General features: G+C 41.5%; 1 protein-coding gene across 8 annotated transcripts in view; it reads left to right on the forward strand.

Annotated features, from left to right (window-relative positions):
- PATJ (PATJ crumbs cell polarity complex component) overlaps window positions 1-21,176 on the forward strand; it is a 358,864-nt gene that overhangs the window by 291,456 nt on the left and 46,232 nt on the right. For all 8 annotated transcript variants that reach the window (XM_079919148.1, XM_079919149.1, XM_079919151.1 and 5 more), the window contains one exon: window positions 1,686-1,819. In XM_079919148.1, the coding sequence (XP_079775274.1) occupies window positions 1,686-1,819 (134 nt within the window). The remainder of the gene's footprint in view (window positions 1-1,685; window positions 1,820-21,176) is intronic.

The raw sequence follows: 21,176 nt of genomic DNA on the forward strand, positions 1-21,176 counted from the left end.
TTATTGGAAATTAGTGAACAATGTAGCATGAAATACGTATGTTGCCAAAAGATCTCGAGTCAAATTAGGTTTACGATTTACTAGCCTTCTGATATGGCCTTTTTAAATTGTTGCGAGGTTGTGTCGTTGTTACACAAGAGGCCATTCGATTAATAAATTCCACGTGGTCAGGAGCGGTACCTGTATGAAAGCCACACAGTGCCAGTCCCTGGGCTGGGCACCTCAGGCACATTGTTTCTTTAATTCCTCAGACAGCCTCCTGGATAATGATTACGTGCATTTTTCTGATGACGAATGATCCTCAGCTGCACCCACTATTAATTTCCTTCTTGGGAACTCACATCCACTTCTGTACCACCCCGAAACTTGTGCCCTTTGGTCCTGAAGACAATGATTATCGCTGAGTCAGAGCAGAGCCCTCACAGGCTTATTTAGGGCCTGTGTTCTTTTGTTTTCTACCAAGTGTCAGCAAACTTCTTCTGTGAGGCGTCAAGGAGTAAATATAAGGCTTGCGGGCCACGTGGTCTCTCTGTTGCGGCTACTCAGCTCTGCTGTTAGCAGCCGTAGACTAGATGTAAATGAATTAGCAGGGCTGTGTTCCAGTAAAACTTTATTTAGAGACATTAAAATTTAAATTTCATATAATTTTCACATGTGTTGAAATGTTATTTTTCCTTGGATTTTTGTTTTTCAACCTTCTGAAATAAAAACCATTCTTGATCCTCGGGCCATAGTGTGCTGGCCCCAACTTGTACAGAGGTCTGTGGATCTCAGCTTAGCCCCTGTGCACTAGCAGCAGCTGACCAGCAGATGGGGCCCTTTATTATCAGACCTTTACCAAATTATATCACTGTGTAAGAATCAGTACTCATGATGATCAAGACCAGTTATCAAAAAAGATGACGTTCTCTAGAAAATATTATTTGTATAAGAGTCTCTTGAAACTCACATTTTGAATGTTTGGATTTTTCAGTGGGCTAGGTTTGACTGAAGATGCATATGTGTTAATATTTTTTTCCCCCAGTTTTTAGAAAATCCCAGTCTAAAACAATGATTTTTAAAAGTAAAACAGCAATAACTCTTTTCACAAGCTTTTCAGTTATGGACCCGGCAATTAATTCTACAGTGTTGTGTTTATAACACTTTTTTTTTTACTATGTATATTTATATTGGGGGATCATTTTTAGGTGATGTTATTTTCAGTTGTGCCGTACTTCATTGATTAGATACTTTATACATTTTAATTCATATGATATGCTCTAATTGAAAGTACTTAAGCACTATTTCTTAATTAGTATTTTATAACTGTAGCTCAGCATTTATACCAGTCTTTATTCTCATTATAACATCTACCTATATGTACTTAATCATTTAATCAACTTAAATTTTTCCATACCAGTTTTCATGGTATATATTAAGATTTTAAAAATTTCAAGTATAACTAAAATGGTTGATCGTGTGGGTTGGTGGTAGCTATTGTTTTCATCTCAAAAGTGTCATAGGACCGTCATGTTTCATCCCCGGGTGAATGGGCAGTAGTGACCCAGCTTTTCACTTCATGGTGCTTGGGAGGAAAAGAGTGAACTGATAAACACACGTAAACGCCGCACTCCCCGAGCAGTGAGTGTGCAAGCTGAGCTGCATCTCCTACTTGCCAGTCATTCTTGTGTTCACTCCTTCTTCAGGTGGTTTCCATGCTCCTATGTCAGTGGACCCTGCCACGTGTCCCATTGTTCCTGGCCAGGAAATGATTATAGAAATATCCAAGGGGCGTTCAGGGCTTGGTCTCAGCATTGTGGGAGGAAAAGACACACCCTTGGTAAGTTTCTAGAAGTGAACTATATCCACTGGCACAGAGTTAGATGCTGAGCCTTATTATGGCCTTGGGTCAGTTCTGTGGAAGACTTCGCTTTTTCGTAGTACGTAAGTATATGAACTATTGTTATTATGATCATTATCATCATTATTATATAGTGGACTGCTACATAAAAGTGTACATCACTTACTCCACTCCCAAAATTTAGGCTTGGCTTTATTTTATTTATTTATTGCGGTACGCGGGCCTCTCACTGTTGTGGCCTCTCCCGTTGCGGAGCACAGGCTCCGGATGCGCAGGCTCAGCAGCCATGGCTCACGGGCCCAGCCGCTCCGCGGCATGTGGGATCTTCCCGGACCGGGTCACGAACCCGTGTCCCCTGCATCGGCAGACAGACTCCCAACCACTGCGCCACCAGGGAAGCCCGGCTTGGCTTCATTTTGACCATGTTCACGTCTACTGGTAATTTTTTTTAATTGGTCTAGAACGTTAATTTTTACTTGAATTATGGATCTTTGATTATTCAGTATTTTGATTGTCACTGATCAACAGTGCCATTAAAGTGTAAAAGTTCCTGGGTTTTGATTTACAAAAATGTGATTAATCAGTGTGCATGTATTACTTGAATAAGTAATACATGCACATTATTCAAAGTTAAACTGACACAGAGGATATAAAGTGAATGGTAAATCTCCCTCCTATCCTTTTGCCCTAGCCTTGCCCTTCAACCCCACCCCCGATCCCAACCAGGGCCTCCCCCTAGAGACAACCACTCTTACTAATGAATATGCCTTTAAATGAACATTTTGGTATTTCTTTTTGCTCATTTTATTTGGTAAGAAGTAAATTATATATTTACAGTTAAAACAAGTATAGTATCAAAATAATTCTTTCCATTTTTGACAGAAATATGTTTCTGTGTTAGTACTGTTGGAGGGGGCAGGGAATCCTGTTCTATTCTTCTGTAATGAATATTAGTCCCCTAAGGCACTAGGCAACTCAAGAACAGCATAGGCTGCAGAAACCAGGGTCTTACCGCCTTCTACATGTTTCCTTGTCATGTTCCCCCTCTCTCCCGCTATCCGGACTGATCTAGAGAAGCCTATGTTTAGTTTGACCCTACTAGTGAGCCACCTGAACCTGAATGTGCGCAGAGGCTGGTGTTTATTTATTAAAGGATTTTATTTCCTTCAGCTCAATTAAAGTATTGTTAAACCTTTTCTCCAGGGTTCAGAATAATTTATTTCCTGAATTACTCCGCCTTGGCCTGTGCAGGCAGGAACTGCTGTGTGTAGCGTCCAGCGTGCACTGTGACGTTTTCATCAGGTTGGGTGGAATTGGGAACACCTGGAGTCAGCCAGCTCAGCCAGTTTTAGCTCCCAGCCCTTTCATGGGTCTTTGGCTCCTTAAGGTCCCAGAACTTTTCTACTTTGTTTGTTGTCTGGCTTGGAATGCTCTCTGTTCAGCTTTTGTCATTGAGGAAAGGGGCAAACTCTTCCTTAGAAGCTTCCCTTCAAGTGATTTGGTCTAGGTTATATTTTCAAATTGTGCTTTTAATAATGCCTTCTAATTATATGTGACCTGGCCTTTGAACAGTTCATAGAATCACTTCAGCCATCCAGCAAGCTCCTACTGTACCAGGAGGTAATATACCACCAGTAGAGGACCAGACCAGTGTTACCCAGACCCACATGCATCCCAGCCTCTTAGACTCTCTCACCTCCCCTCAAACTGCTCTCTTCTTGCACCACCTACCCGCCCATCAAGATTCTGTACCTCCTCCAGCCCCCGCCCCACATCTTCCCTTGCTTCTCCAGCCTCCATGATCTCTCCTCAGCTGATCTGGGAGCTGATGGCTGACCATCCCTCTCCTTTAGCTCTCAGCCATACTTCCTCTCTACCATTCCCAGCTGGGGCAGGTTCCTTAACCTCTCAATTTCCTGATCTATTAAAGGGGACTGTAATACCTTGTAGAGTTACCTGGAGGATCAAAGAGATGACCTTAGCCTGGTGCCTAGTACATGGTAAGCAACTGCACAAGACATGTACCTTCTCCAAGCCTCAGTTTCCACATATACTAAGTAAGCCCAATAATCCCAAGTCACTGGGTTGTGGTGAGGATCAGAGACTTTGTAAACAGTAGAAGATTTTCTGTATATACATATATATCATTGTTCTACGAAGGCCATCGGGGTAGTTTTCAGAGACTGCTGGTTGACCTTGAACATTAGAGATGTCTGCCTCCCATAGCCTGTTGCCTCGTTTTCCCAAAGAGATGTTCTTGAATAGTAAATAAATTGAATTTGTATAAAGTTCTGTTTGAAATGAACCAGAGAAATTACGCTTTAAGGAAATTCTTCAGTGAATTCTTTCATAAAGAAAAAGTCACCCCCTGATTTATTTGTTGTAAATATACGTCCCTTAATAACTGGTTAAAATAAGAGAGCATTAGATTTCCCAGAGGGAATTGGAAGACTTCAATCCGCATGTCTGGCCTAGCTGAATGAGTTTGTTGGCTGATTTTTTTTTTTTTCCTTTCGTTGTTATCGATTTGATTTTTGCTTTGTGTGGGTTGGTTAGATGTGCCTTGTCTGCTCTTGGGTCTTTAATACTGTGTACGTTTGTGCTGCTGGCCACCAGCTTGAGGGCTTCTACTGCTTGACATCACCTTCTGCATCCTGCATGAGAGGCTGTTTGAGAAATACCATGCTCTGCTTCTCTTGCTACCGTGAGGCAGCCAAAAAAAATTCTTTAAGAACGTCTTGAGATTCATAATATATGGTTCTGCCTTTTGAGACTGCAAATCCCATTGTCCTTGGAAGCACCACTTAAAAATGAGAAATGAGACACAGCTTTTATTTCCTAACCTCAGGTACCTCATCAAAAGCTGTAAGTTAGACTCACAATATATAGGCATGATATTTTGGTGAGGCTGAACAGGAGGTGGGTGGAAGGTGCTTTAACAAATAAAACCATTGTTTACCACAGTGAGGGTCTTTCTTTTTTCCTTTTCCCCCCGCCTGGCTCCAAATTCTGATATGGGACACATAGCCTAATTGACACTCCAGGTCACTTGATCCAATCAGGTCCTGGGAGTGCATCCAGCCAGCAGGAAGTTAGCGAACAAAGATGAGAGCATATTAAAGGAAATCGTGGACAGTGTTGAGATCCACTGACAGAAGCACCTTTGCACTTGCTTATTTGCATCCTGATATGCATCCTTATTTTAGCTCTGGTGCTGGGAAAGAGCACATTCTAAGGGCTGGTGATCCTTCTTAAGCATTTGCCCCAAACCACCCCCCCTTTCCCCATGCCCAGTTAGGGTTTCTGTGCCCTCTTTGTTGTGTGTCCAACAGACATTTTTTTGCCATCTTTAGAGGAATTAAGCCTCTGGGACTTGGTCTTGACACCACATAAGTTCTATCTGCTATAAGTAGTTTCTCTGGATCCAAGACAGGTGGTTTCTGAGATCACAGAGGGAGATCTCACTTAGCATCTCATTGTATTTGCACCCAGTCATCTAAAATAGACCTCTTAAAATACCAAGGTAATGCTGAGGGTGACCTCCTTGGGAAGGTTGAGGAGCACACCTGGACCCAATCCTCAGTGACAACCTTTTCTTCTGTTGTTTTAACCATATGATGTGTCCCCAGGTCTGCTTTTGGTGAGTGTGGCTCCTCTGATAGGAAGCATGTGTTTGCTCAAAGGCTGCCCTTTGCTTAGTGCTGAGGATACAAAATTGAATGAAATAACCCTGCCCTTAAAGAGCTCACACACTCATTTAAGTTGATTCTACTGCCTTTAATGTTTGTGGTCTATATAGGGGATCAACCAATGAAAAATCCTAATAGGGACTGTTAAAATAGGGAATTTCTCTGGAAAGTGGAAAAAAGTAAATCTGTAGTATGAACTTTCTAGATTTAATTAATACAGGCTAATTTTTATGTGTTTCTTATAAGCAGGTGTCTTAGTCTGTTCAGGCTGCTGTAACAAAATACCACAGACTGAGTGGCTTACAAACAACAGAAATTTATTTCTCACAGTTCCAGAGGCTGGAAGTCCAAGATCAGGGTGCCAGCATGGTCGGATGAAGGCCCTCTTCTGGGTTGCAGGTTTCTTGTATCCTTCCATGGTGAAAGGAGCAAGGGAGCTCTGCAAGGGGGCCTCTTTTCTTTTTTGCGTTTTTTTTTTTTTTTTTTTTTTTTTTTTTTTTTTTTTTTTTGGTGATACGCGGGCCTCTCACTGCTGTGGCCTCTCCCGTTGCGGAGCACAGGCTCTGGACGCGCAGGGTCAGCGGCCATGGCTCACGGGCCCAGCCACTCCGCTGCATGTGGGATCTTCCCGGACCAGGGCACGAACCCGTGTCCCCTGCATCGGCAGGCGGACCCTCAACCACTGCGCCACCAGGGAAGCCCAGGGGGCCTCTTTTATAAGGGAACTCATCCCATTCATGAAAGCTTTGCCCTCATGACCTTATCACCTCTCAAAGACCCTGCCTCCTTTGAGCAGGGGCACTAGGATTTCAACAATTGCATTTAAGGGAGGCACGCAGCCAGGAAACCAGATAAGGCACATTACATAAAAGAGATCGTGTATTAATTAATATTTTTAAAATTTCCTTCCATCCATCTATCTAGCCATCTTTTCATCCTGTCTCCCTCCGCCCCCTTTTTGGTCTTGGAGAGGTAATTTGCATGAAATCCTGTGGCTCAGAAGACTTGGCATATTCTGCCAAATGGAAGACCATGGACTCTTACCTCTTATGATGCTTGCATCATATTTCTTACACCTGTCCTGGAATCCCTCAGTGCCCCCTTCTCAGAAATGTTTGCTTACTGATTAGAAGTTTTATTTGCAGTGTCCTCAGAAGAACTAAAATACAGCTCTCCAGTGTCATTTATGGGGGTTATTTTAGTATCAGTCTTGGGAATTCTAGAGAAGAGAAAGAAAAACTTAAATGTTTTATTTAAGCATATTGGCAGACTTGAACTGTTCTTGGGATTGAGCAAATGAAGTGAAGAAAGAATGAGGAGAGTTGCTCCAGAACCCTCACTCTGCATTTTCCTTTCTCTGAGTACCATTGTCAAAGGTCCCAGACTATAGACAGTGTTTCTATTAAACCTAACAGGCAGCATAGCAGAGTAATGATGCTGATTCTGCAGTATCAGAATCCCAGATCTTTAACTGTGGTGGGACCTTGGACAAGAGACTTAACCCTTCTGAGTTAAATCTGTTTCTTCCTTTGTAAAACAGTGGTGATGACCACCAAATCTACCTCTTAAGGTTGGAAGGTTGGCATGGAGATTAATTAAGATAAAGAATATTAAGGACTTTTCTCAGTGCCTGTCTACACTGAGTTCAGTTATTATTAATTATCGTTAAACATTCGTCTTAAAGTAGATCCTTTGCTCCCTTCATCTGTGTGTCTTTAGTATGTTTCCTGCATATTGAGAAACATGACTCTGTTTCTAGATAATTAGCCATTTGTTTTTCAGCATCAAACTTTTAAAAAGTGATGCAGGTACTGTTCTTAATACATAATTGATAAACATCATCTCATTTAACCTTCACAACAATCCTATAGGAGAAGTAGTAGCATTATCCCCATTTTATAAGTGAGGAAACCGAGACACAGGTAAGCGAGGTAACTTCTCCAAGGACACAGTACTAGTAGTTGGTCCGGTTGGAGTTTAATTAGACAGTCTGACTCAAAAGCCACACTGTTGGGACCCCTTTTCTAGCACTACCACTCTGTGTCGTCAACCTGCACCTGGGAAAGGGAGTTATCCATCTCACCCACCAGACCCTAAGCTTCTTGAGAACAGACCTGTTTATTTTGTGTCTTTGGTACCCCATATAGAGCCTTGCACACTTAAAAATATGACTCTAACCAGCCTCGTTGTACTCACTCTGAATTCCAGCCATGCCAGCCTTTTGCAGTTCCTTTAATGAGCCTTGTTCCCACCTGATGCAAGGCTTTGGCACATGCCGTTAGATCTGTCTGGGGTGCCTCTCTGACCGGTTTTAGCTATAGCTAGAGTATTCTGTTCATTTCTGGGCATAACTATGTGGTTGACAAGAACATTGTTGGAACCACATTATCTCAGGAAGAATTGAACAGACTGGAAAAAGGAAGACAATGACTTTCTGCAAGCATGTAAGGTTATCTTCTTGTGGATGAAGGATGAGAACAATTCAGGTGCTCCCAAGGTGCCCAGTGAAAAACAGGTTTCACATTATTTTAAGGAAGAACTTCCTAAACATCAGCTGAGCAAAGATGGCATGAACTGCCTGGGGATAGTGAGTGCCCCATCTCAGGAAATATTTTGACAAAGGCAGGCAGCCACTCTGCAAGGATATTATTATTATTAGACTTTGCTTTTTAATCAAGGAGCAACATTTACATTTATAAATCTCTTTTGCAAAATGATAGCATAAGAAAATTCATTCTCCTCCCACCCCCTTTGCCTTCCTATCTCACAAATTTCTTAAAACTTCAAAGTCCTGAGTTTTTTAAACTAGACAATAAGGCATAATTATTGTTCTGTTGTTTTGTTTTAGGGAAGCTATTAATTGTTATCACTTTTGGAAAGGAAAGTTCATAAATATAAGTCCTAGTTGCTATACTGGTATTCTTCTGGGTCCGGAGACAAGCTTATCTCTTTGCAAGAGGAATACAGTTAGACTTAGGGCAATTGTTTTATCTTTATATTCTTGGTACCATCCTGTTGTAAATGAGGTCAGTGGATTCCCTGGATAGATTGTAAAATTTAGATATTCGTAGTATTAAAAAGGCCTGGGAATGTCATATTCAGAATCTTGTCATTTCTCTCCAAGTTGCACACCTGTAACTTTTTCACCACCTGATTTAGTACCAGTTGAATTCACTCTTATTAAACAGAAGTTCTCTAGGGCAGGTCCATTAGCAAGAAGCATCAAGATAGAAGGACTCTCCCATTTGGACACTATGTGGCGAAGTTCTTCCATCTAGAAATTGACGTGAAGAATATCTGTCCTTTAGCTATAACCATGTGTCAGGTTCTGAGGTGACCTGATTTAACACTTCACCATGCTGCATACCATTGTCTAGCTGTTACAGCTTCTGACCATTTAACTGTAGGACTGTGGCAACTTAAAGCACTAGATATTTTTTAAAGTAAGCAAACTAGAAAACTATTTTACATTTGATTGTTTTATCTTGCTGTTCTCCTTCAAATGAACTTTGCACAGTCTGTTTCATGAGGAGCGTGGTTTGCTTTGGCGTGTAAACCCCCAAAGCCAAGTTCCTTTTACTGTTATTGCTTAAGTCATGTATTTTTATACAAAACATCTTATTACCTTAGTTTTATTTTAAATCAAAGCAGAGTTTGCAAAAAGTCCATGAATCACACTGAAAGAATGTTAACGAATAGTACCTCTGAATTTCCAGATCTGGGCATTTCTGATCTTAAAGGATATGACTGTAAGCAAAAATATTATGCAAGCTGAGTAAAATTTAGATAAATAAGTACCAGATGGAACTATAGGGACTTATAAACTATAATGCAAATATTATCCCATTTCCTTAAACCTATATTTCAGTATGAAAAATAATATTCATATTGATAAGTATCAACTTTTTGCTAAATCAGACTTGGCAGAGGAACTCCATTTTAAGTAAATATAAAACAGTTTCTTTTCTGAGCTTGAAGAGAAAGCTTTTCAAAGTCTTAAAATGTGAAACATTTTTATATATTCAGAGCAATTTTTTTTTTTTGGCCGCGTTGGGTCTTTGTGGCTGCACGCGGGCTTTCTCTAGTTGTGGCAGGCGGGGGCTACTCTTCGTTGTGGTGCGCGGGCTTCTCATTGCAGTGGCTTCTCTTGTTATGGAACACAGGCTCTAGGCACGCGGGCTTCAGTAATTGTGGCACGTGGGCTCAGTAGTTGTGGCTCATGGGCTCTAGAGCACAGGATCAGTAGTTGTGGCGCACGGGCTTAGTTGCTCCGCGGCATGTGGGATCTTCCTGGACCAGGGCTCAAACCCGTGTCCCCTGCATTGGCAGGAGGATTCTTAACCACTGTGCCACCAGGGAAGCCCTCAGAGCAATTCTTATATTAGCTGTTTTATTGCTGTGATTTTCATTCCACGTTTTAGTTACATATAAATAGTGTGCAAGAATTTGCAATCCCTGAGTTTGAGTTTTAGGAAAGCTTACCTAGTCCATTGCTTTGACACACACACACACACACACACACACACAGAGATTGCTTCCTGTGTAACTGATCATTTAATCCTTACTTTTTAAAAAAAATTATTTATTTATTTTTTTGGCTGCGTTGGGTCTTTGTTGCTGCACACAGGCTTTCCCTAGTTGCGGCGAGCGGGCGCTACTCTTCGTTGGGGTGCACGGGCTTCTCATTGGGATGGCTTGTCTTTGTTGAGGAGCACAGGCTCTAGGCGTGTGGGCTTCAGTAGTTGTGGCTCACAGGCTCTAGAGCGCAGGCTCTTGTGATGCACGGGCTTAGTTGCTCCGCGACATGTGGGATCTTCTCGGACAAGACTTGAACCCATGTCCCCTGCATTGGCAGGCGGATTCCTAACCACTGCGCCACCAGGGAAGTCCCTAATCCTTACTTTTACTTTTATGTCAAAAGAGCCTCTATGTCTATTGCTGATTTAATGCTTATTTATGTTATCTATAGTTTATTACGTGAGAATATTTCAGTATTCCAAAATTATAGTTACTGAACACTGTGATCCCTTTTCCTTCTCTTTGAAGTGTTTGGTAGGTGCAAGTCTTCATACCCTACCCCAAGCATATTAGAATAGATGAATAAATTGAGATTAGGATATATAGAGACTCTGTTTCTTTTGTAGCAGAGTTTTATGGGGATTAATTGGAGTCTTGACTGTGTTCTGAGATTCTTAGAAAATCTGTGTTGTGAACTCTGTTTAAAAGGGAGCAGAATAGAGAATCCAGATTTTAAAAACTGTGATTCCAAGTGTGATAGATAAGGTCCTTTGACTCTTGCTGACTTCCCTTCTATAACTATAGCCCCTTCAGGTTTTCTGAACAGAAACAATTATATATTCAGTCTATGAGGTTGGCAAGCAAAACTACATCAATTTGATAAATACTATACTTCTTCTTAAGTAATAATCTTATTGTATTCATGGTGGGAAAGCAGTACATTAAATGTACTCCAAATTATAAAATTGTTAAATGAGAAAAAAATCATCTTAGAACAAAGGAAATAAGATAATTATTGACTACATTCTGCCTTGGGTCCTGCATGTTCTTATGAAATATTGAAAGTAACCTCTTAACCTTTTGCTTCTTATGAATCGATGAGGGTATGCCAAATACTTTTTGCATCAAAGAAGGGGAAGAAGATTCTTGGTCTGAAAGTAGGGAAGATTAGCTACTTTGCAACTTGTCTTGGATCATCTTTGCATTTTACCCTTGTAATTGGTTCAAAAAATATAGATCCACAAAACACATTGAGTATAAGCATAATAACACATGCCACAGCATAAGAAAAATGTGTTGATTCTTCTCACCCTGGGTTAATCAACCCACTGCCTCAGTGTACCAAGGACAGCCAAGAGCTGCCTTGGGCCACATGAGTCCTGCCATCTCTATTACAGATAGCATATGTCTGCATTTCTACCTTTATCAGCTTTCACATTAGGTTTCCCAGTTTTGTTGTAGTCAGGTAACACCAGGGAAAAGCAACAAGAGGAAGTACAGTCAGTTCTTATTCATGGTAATTACGTTATATAAAGTTGCAGCAAACACTGAATTAATGAATACTAAACCATTGCTTCTAGAGGAAAGACAGGGTTAGATTCCTCCTCCAAACCTCTGGTCACAACATTTTTAGCCGATGATAAATATATAACCTTGTTTTATGTGTGTTTCTGATTAAAGATACTTTATTCAGTACATATTGTTGACTCATTAACATTGAATGGCCAACAGCTCTATAACTCATAATCGAATGAAGGTTGTCTACCACATGTAATTTCTCGGTAAGGCACATAACAGCACAAAAATGCGAAACATGTGGCACTAAGAAGACCCTTTAAGGGAAGCTTGTTTCCAGTATGAGAGCTGAAACAAGAAAGCATAATGTTGCCTTGTTCTACCTCAGCTAGGAACAAGTGAATCAAGCAACTCAAATTTTTCACCACTCTGCTCACGTCTGCAAATTACCGTGAATGCACCAAGAGCATTGATTTGGGGAAGCAGGGGAATTTGCAAATACAGAATCCACAAACAATTGTTTCAACTTGATTGAAACAGAAAAATCAAAATATCTGGGAACAGGACTCTTGTAGTCTGGTTTACATCTTGTTGGCATCTGGATGGTCTGTTGGACTTAGCCCTGAACAGTCCATGACTTGAGAAAAAATAACCTAAAATGTCCTTGTTGCATAATCTTTCTCGAAAAGAAGCAATCAGTTATATTGTAGGATCAGCATTGTAACAGGAAAATTAGAAATTAAAAAAATGGACCAAGACTGGTGTCATTCATCCTTAGAGTTGTGAATTTTGATCGCTCTGACATATATGTGTTCCTTCCTTTATGTGCCACATGTGCCTCTTAAACCTTAGATATATATGTATTGGGAGCCCTCATTAGCAGTTATTTAAAATCTCTTTGGCTGACACTTTGTTTGACATTACATATATAATCTTATTTCATCCTCAAACTCTAACAGGTAGGATTTCTGAGTTCTGTTTTACAGAGACAGAAACACTGGTTCCGACAGTGTTAACTTAATAGAAATATTAAGTTGTGATAGAAATATCACAAACCTATAAGTGGCAGAGCTAAAATCTGAACACAGGTTTATGTGGCCATAGCCAGTACCATTCCCACCATGTGTTGCTGCCTTCCATTGTTGACAGGCTGGAAGATTCCTCTGGCTGACTTGATAAAGTCTGTAGTAGATTAAAATTGACCATAGGGCTTCCCTGGTGGCGCAGTGGTTGAGAGTCCGCCTGCTGATGCAGGGGACACGGGTTCGTGCCCCGGTCCGGGAGGATCCCACATGCCGCGGAGTGGCTGGGCCTGTGAGCCATGGCCACTGAGCCTGTGCATCCAGAGCCTGTGCTCCGCAACGGGAGAGGCCACGACAGTGAGAGGCCCGTGTACCGCAAAAAAAAAAAAAAAATTGACCATAAATTTTGTGCAGTTTTTTCAGATTCCTCGAATCTGAGCTGACCCATTGACTTGCTTTGACCAATAGTAGTGAAAGTGGCATTGTGTGGCTTCGAGAGGCCTTACAGCTTAGCTCTTGTCCTCTTGAAATACTGCCACCTTGAGAACAAGCCGGGAGTGGTCTCCTGGAGGATGACATACACCATACGGAGAGAGCACTTGGAGGGAGAGGGACCCAGCCATCCCAGCTGAGGTCCCCGCCAACCTAACTGCAACCTCACAGGAGAGCCCAACTGACACAGCGTAGAGCGCAAGAACTGCCCTGCTGAGGCCAGCCCAGAGTGCCACCCTACAGAATTATGAACAAACAAATGGTTTTAAGCCACTACATTTTGCAGCAAAAGATAACTAATACAGTCCGACCCAGCCCCCATATCTTTCTGATCTCTCTTAGCCTATGAGAGTTGCTATTCTTCTGGTCTGTCATTTGGAAGGAGGTCTTGGGCTTCCCTGGTGGCACGGTGGTTAGGAACCCGCCTGCCAATACAGGGGACACGGGTTCAAGCCCTGGTCTGGGAAGATCCCACATGCTGCGGAACAACTAAGCCCGTGTGCCACAACTACTGACCCTGTGCTCTAGTGCCTGCGAGCCACAACTACTGAGCCCATGTGCCACAACTGCTGATCCCGCGCACCTAGAGCCCGTGCTCCACAACGAGAGAAGCCACTGAAATGAGAACCTCACACACCGCAACAAAGAGTAGCCCCCGCTCACCACAACTAGAGAAAGTCCATGCAGGAACGAAGACCTAACGCAGCCAAATATAAATAAGTAAAATAAATTAAAAAAAATAATAATAGAAGGAGGTCTTATTCCTAGGCGGGGCCTAAGCATCTGTGTAAAACAGAGGCTTTCTCTGCTTTGCTGTGCACACGGTATGGGTTCATCAAGGTCTAAAGTTTTGGAGCTAGAATGTCTTTAGAAGTCACATAGTTCAGCTCTGTGCTTTACTGATGATGATAAGTATCATGAACAAAGGGGTTCATGCAGAACCCCTTGTAGAATTGGCTACTGCAGAGCTGTCAGAAAATTGAACCCCTCTCACTCGTAGTCCTGGGTCCTTCTTCCACACCCTACTGCCTTTTTTTTTTTTCAAACCACTTTTTGCATCAAAGTGCAAATCACATTCTAATTGAAATATAATGGGGAAGCTAGGTTTTTAAAGATGTGGTCACAAAGGATTTGGGATAGAAAAAAAAACATATTCTAAGACACTCCATTTATTTATATAAATACAGTTTGGAGCCCTTCAACTTTGCTAAAAGTGAGATATACTTTAGCAGTTGTAACCCACACTTTCTTTTTAAACTGTCTAATGGCAGTAGACATCACAAAGCAGTAACTTAATACATCTGCATGTGTTTTTCAGCGTAGAGTTGAATGTAGTTTTGGTTTGCACATTTTACTACCCCCACTGTATTATCACCTCTCATTGGTTTGGCTTTCCTGCTGAGAAAGTGGTCTACTGTATAGAAGACATGTCTGTATGATTTCTGAGCAGTGACAGCCATAGAGGGAACTTTATTAAATGACGTTTAAAGGTAGCATTAATCCTGTAAGGCTGCAGATCTGAACCACGGTTTCTTCCACAGGGACAAAAAATGCCCATTTTATATATGACATTTTAAATTCTTCTTTTAGTCCTCATAGGTCTTTCTTGTTAGGAGGGATTTTTTTTCCTGTAAAGCAGGAAAACAGGATGTAACACTCTTTGGATCATCAGTAAGTGTGTTTTCCACCTAAATGTGAAATTTAATGGGAAACTTTTATATGGTTAAAATGTCCCTTAGGAGTGGGTGCGGGGGCTTTTATGAGTAGGACAAAAATTGGATTTAATTCCAGAGCAAAATCCAAATTAAGTAAAATGTGCCTTCAAGCAGTAAAATTAAGCCATATATACGTAGTCCTTTATAATAATGTCTATTATACAATTCTTTATCAAAGTTTTGCCCTAAAATGCTTGTTAAAACAATCCACTGAATATCTAGAAATGAAAACTATAAAATCTCTTTCTGTGGAAATAGTTCACCCACACTGCTTATTGGTATCCTTCGGTCCACAGGAGCATCCTTAGTTAATTTTTCTAACACATGGCTTCTTAAAGCGTTATAGGCCTATTGTGACAGCAATAAAATTTCCTTTTGCTGAATGGTTGGTGTGTTTATGAGTTACTTTATCTACTTGTTGGCAGCTTGAACAGTAAAGAAAATGGTGATTGATGGGCTAAAGTGTCTGATGACTCTGACACTGTCTAAGGATACATTACCACGTGTTGTGAAATTCTTTTCCAGCAATTCAGAGTTTAAATCCCCCTGGAGGTGTTTGTGATTTTTGTGGGGCTCCATGATAATTAATCCCTCATACTTGGCCTTTTAAAATTGCTCTCCAAGCTAAAGTAAATCCTCTGGAAATTCAGATGGATTTAATATCCATGTGTGATGGGTATTTTGGTTGTATATCACTTTTACCATCAGAAACTTGTTTTGATTACGGTAAGATTATGACATACTAACCCTGCCAGCTTCCTCTTTCTGGGTCATTTTGATGCCTTTTTCTATCTCCAGCAAATTTCTTGATGATCATTTAGTAAACATTTATTGAGCAGGATACATGAGCAAACACGTATCCTGCTCAGCACCAGGATACAAGGAGGAGTTGGGAACAGTTCCTGTCTGGAAGGGTTCCACTGAGGGCAGGAGGTGGTATAGGAGCTAGATCCATGAACAAGCTATCGTGATACTGTGAGTTCAATAATGCTAAAATATAGTAGTGACCCACAGGACAGGTTGATCCACTCTACCAGGGAAGAGGGTCAAAGAAGGTTTCATAGAAGAGGTGATGCTTACCTGGCTCCAGTAGAATTTCATGAAACAAAGTAGGTAGCAGATAAAAGAAGGCACGACCTTCAAGTATTTGGTGCCCTTAGTACTTTCCAAATATAGATATATAGACTAACTCTGTAAAAATACACAAGAAACTTAATACTGTATGTTTCTGATTAGGGAAATTGAGCGAAGGACAGGTGCTGGAGAGAAACTTCTCAGTGTATACTGTTTTGAGTCTAATACCATGTGCATATTTTATCTATATCTTAAAATAAATAAATACTTATTCTTTTAGGAATGCGGACATTAAGACAGTGGTTCCTTAAACAATATGATGAATTGGCTAGCCAGCTACTTCTTCCTGGCTCTCTATTTTTTTTTACTTGTCCTTAATTGTGGAATAAAGAAATTTTTTTCAAGTTAAACATGTTTCAGATATAGACTGGTGAGGGAGAAGTTTTTAAGCAGAAGATTTTCCTACATCTCTGAAATCCTGCCTTACCCTTCTGCTTAGGGAAAACCCATTGTTTGAGAAACTCTCCAACTCACTGATCAAATTCTTCTCTGGCTCTAGAGTTGGCAAGTAAAATGAGTAATTTAGAGTTTCTAGGGGACACTATTGGTCTTACCTCAGGCGGTAAGTAAACAGACCATCTTACTCAAATTCCTATTGTCCCAGTGAAAGTCACACAACTACCAAGAGGAAATTACTTTTTTATTATATGTCAGTCTTGTTCATCTATAAATGAGTCTGAGGTCTGCCATTAGGAGAAATTAATCTGTTTTCTTGGATTGAACACTTTTCATTTTAAACATCAGTTTATCACTTGTATATAATGTTGTTCTATTTCTGCTCCTGTAGAAAAAAAATCATTCAGTGAATCATATGGGTACACAGAAAGAGGACTGAAAAGGTGAGAGGAAGGAAAGAAGGAGATACGAATAACAAGTGGAATTAAGGAAGACTTTATATATGGTGGGGAGAGGGCCTCCCCATCATGCTTTGTGTCGTGCAAACCCCTAATCAGGTACCAACACTAGCAGCTGAGACCCATAGATCATCACCCCACCTCTAAAGCCTAAGGCTTCAATTTTTACTTCAACACTTGTCTGTTCACTGTCTATAAAATGATCGGCTCATGCCCTCAAGGTTTTTGCTGTGGAGCTGAGGAGACAGTATTTCAACAGAATTGATGCCATATGGAAAATCCCAAGTTTTATTTTGCACTTATCTTTATACAAGTGCAAAATAAAATATTTAAAGCAGATGAGAAGCTTGCAATAGTGATAGGAACACAGGCTTTGGTGTTAAACAGCCCCGAGCTGGAATTTCATCTTTTCTACTTAGTAGCTGCAAAGACCTGGTCAAATCTGACCCTTCTGAACCACCTTTTCCCTAACTGTACACGAGACTAATAACACTGAACTTGCTTAGTTGTTATGAGGACTAAATGGCACCAATGGGCAGTATGTGGCCTCTTTGGCACAGAGATGTTAAATAAGTGAGATGTTATCGCTTCCTTACTATGTGCTGGCATTGTACATGAAGCTTTATGTGTAGATAATATTGTTAGAACCATATAAAGATGGGGCAGCTGAGAGGTTAACAGTCTTCCCATGGCCAGAAGTAGCAGGGCCAGAATTTGGATTGAGAAGTCTGATTCCAGAAGCCTAGCTCATAATCATTTCTCTCTACAGCCCCTGTTCAGCATAAGCCAGCAACCCACCCACAGGGAAATGATTAATAGATCGCTTCTAGAAGAGATGCGTTTTAAAAGAAGTCATTGGTACTGGTAGACAGAGTCACTGAGTTATCCAGGGTGGAGTGTTATTTATTTATTTATTTATATTTTTTAAATGAAAGCTTCTTTCTTTCTTTCTTTTCTTTTCTTTTCTTTTCTTTTCTTTCCTTTTCTTTTCTTTCTTGCTGTGTTGGGTCTTCATTTCTGTGCGAGGGCTTTCTCCAGTTGCGGCAAGTGGGGGCCACTCTTCATCGCGGTGCGCGGGCCCCTCACTGTCGCGGCCTCTCGACACAACTACCAAGAGGAAATTACTTTCTTATTAGTCTGAGCCTCCAGACACGCAGGCTCAGTAGTTGTGGCTCACAGGCCCAGTTGCTCCGCGGCATTTGGGATCTTCCCAGACCAGGGCTCGAATCCTGGCAGGCAGATTCTCAACCACTGCGCCACCAGGGAAGCCCGAGTGTTATTTAAATACACACAGGTATGAATGTGGGAGGGAGTTGGTGGAGGAGAAGGCACTCAAAACTGTGCCAACAAGCAGCTTTTTTAAAAAAAGATTTATTATTTATTTCTTTATGTAATTCATTTTTGGCTGCATCGGGTCTTAGTTGAAGCACATGGGATCTTCGTTGAGGCGTGCGGGATCTTGCCTTGCGGCGTGCGGGCTCTTCGTTATCGTACGCGACCTCTTCACTGTGGTGCGGGGGTTTCTCTCTAGTTGTGGCATACAGGTTTTCTCTTCTCTAGTTGTGGTGTGCAGGCTCCAGGGTGTGTGGGCTCTGTAGTTTCTGGCACGTGGGCTCTAGTTGAGGCATGCATGCTCAGTAGTTGTGGCACACAGGCTTAGTTGCCTTGCGGCATGTGGGATCTTAGTTCCCTGACCAGGGATCGAACCAGCGTCCCCTGCATTGTAAGGCGGATTCTTTATCACTGGACCACCAGGGAAGTCCCTAACAAGCAACTTTGCTTGAATAAATAGCTCAAGAGCATTAAAATTAGGAGGATACAATGAGCAGATGAGAATCATGTATATAATCAACTCCAAATTTTTATTTGAAATAGTAAAGGTCAGTCTTTCATCAATGACCCACTATTTCATCTAATCGCAGTTTTTTTCAAACCAAGAAAGAAGTAAAATTTTAATATAGCCTTGTCAAATAGATGTCTAAAATATCCCAAACCAGTGTCTATTTTTACTATCCTGTTCTATGCTATGAACTATATAAGTTTTGAAAAATAAATCTTTTTTTTTTCCCAATTCACTAGCCCACATTTCTAATTTGGTCCCTACCTCGCACCTCTATCACCCCCAGTTAATGCAACTGTCCAGAACCACAGTTTCATAGAGCACTTTGGGCACATGAGGGCACATGGTAAGAAATGTGACCTTCTTCTATTGACAGGTCAGAGTGCCTCACATTTTCTTGTATTTTCACTGATGGCTTTAAGAGAAGCCACAACTGTAGTCGAGTAAAAGGAAAGAAAGAAATGGAGTTTTCCATCTAGAAAGACTCATGGACCAAAAGCAGATCATTGGCAGTGAATTCAGCATTTATTTGAGCCTATTAACAGTATATTTATTTTATGTATGATAGTTCATTGAGCACCCAGAAAGTATCTAAGAGTTTTGGATTCAGGCTACTTTTACTGATTAAAAACTCCAGTGGGTCTTTTCCTTCCCTTTGAGTATGAACGAAGAGAAATTTCCCATTTGACTTTTGTAATGTTCCAAGATCAAAGGAGTTTATGCTGAAAATTCAGCTCTGTAAAAGCCATGTGTAGCATAAGTTCAGTCTGACTCTCCCAACTTCAGTGAAAACGGGGCATTTGGCCACCAGGCTTTGAAAACCAGCATTACAGAGGGTGTAACCAGGAGCTTGCATTAATTTCTCCCTGAACTAGCTTCATGAAAATGGCCCTTAGTGTCATCTTGGCAGTGTTGTTGGGATCGCCTGAAGCCACTGACCCAGCAAATTTCCTTGAAATCATTCCCCTGAAACAGTGCAGAGAAACAAACTCTTGGCAGTATAAATGCTCCCTGGGTCTGGAAATTTCATAAGTCAGAGTTAAAGCAAAGAATGGTCTAAAATCTATTGCTGGTACAGAATCTGAAACGTAAATTGTCTGGATCAAGGAACCCTTCCCGGCTCTTTGCAGCTGCCTCTCTAATTGCTATAATAATAAAGAATGTTTTCAGAACTGTGTGGTGATCAAATGAAAGCATTTATTATTGGGAAGATATTTGGAATCCAGATGGGTCATCTGGTTAAAGACCTCTGATTTTCTTTGGTTGTTTCTCTACTAGAGCATTTGTATAGGAAACTTTTTTTTTGAAAAGTAGGTTTGGTTTGGAGGTCTTTACCTATCTTATATTTTTGCAAGAAATATTTCATTTATTTACTTCAAGTCAATTTAATTCTAATTCTGAGACTCCACGCTTCTGGACTGAGGTGGAATCAACCTCAGTCATTTTGGAGGTCCATTGGCTCTCAGGGTTCTGGTTCTGTCTCAAAGCTCCCCAACACTGGGGCCCCTGTGGTCATTGTCATCAGTCCACCCTGGTAATCACCAAGCCCATGCTTACCCAGACCTGCATGATCTCTTCACATCCGAAGTCCTGCCGCTTCCAGGCCCCAATGCTTGGGACTCAGGACTTCTTTCAAGGTGGGATCCATTACACCTGTAGGCCGCAGCCCTTGACCATTGTCTGCAGAGTCTTGCAACCTGTGTGTGGGCTGGAGGGGCAGGGAATGGAAGGGCACTGGGCAGTGCAGGGCTCAAATCCTCACTTCTCAGGGACCCACAGACCTCTGTTTCTAGTCTCCATTCAAAAGCGCTTTTCCTCTCCAGTGGCCCGCCAAGACACCTAGCATCTCCATTACCACCGTCATTTCAGTGCCCTTCAGTGTTTTTGTTTTTTGTTTTTGCTTTTTTTGCGGTACGCGGGCCTCTCACTGTTGTGGCCTCTCCCGTTGCGGAGCACAGGCTCCGGACGCGCAGGCTCAGCGGCCACGGCTCACGGGCCCAGCCGCTCCGCGGCATGTGGGGTCTTCCCGGACCGGGGCACGAACCCATGTCCCCTGCATCGGCAGGCGGACTCTCAACCACTACGCCACCAGGGAAGCCCCAGAGTCAGGATTTGAAACCACAGTGTCTTACACTTAGGTCTGTGAATGCCCTTTCCCCTACTCCATGCTCTGTCCTCCAGGGCCAGTTCATTCCCCTAAGTTCTTACCTTTCATTGCCCAAGTAATGAGGCCTGACCAACCCCCTTCATCAGGCCACACTTCTATGCCAAATCCTTGAATACCAATAAATACTTGAAACCATGTTTCAAAATATACCATCAAATGTAAATAAGAATGAGACAGCGTTCACCTCAAGTGTATACGCAGCAGCAGTGTACACAGTTAACAGGAAAACACATGGGGAAGTTTAACTTGAAATATTAGGCAAAACCAGTCCTAAAAGAATGAAATAATAAACTTAGGAAAAATCGATTATACCTCTGAATATACCAAAACTGTGTATTTTGTTTAGGTCAAATAAAATATGGCTTTATTAACAAATAGCAAACTATGGGT

This window comes from Stenella coeruleoalba (assembly GCF_951394435.1).
Source record: "Stenella coeruleoalba genome assembly, chromosome: 1".
In the NCBI taxonomy this organism is placed as follows: Eukaryota; Metazoa; Chordata; class Mammalia; order Artiodactyla; family Delphinidae; genus Stenella; species Stenella coeruleoalba.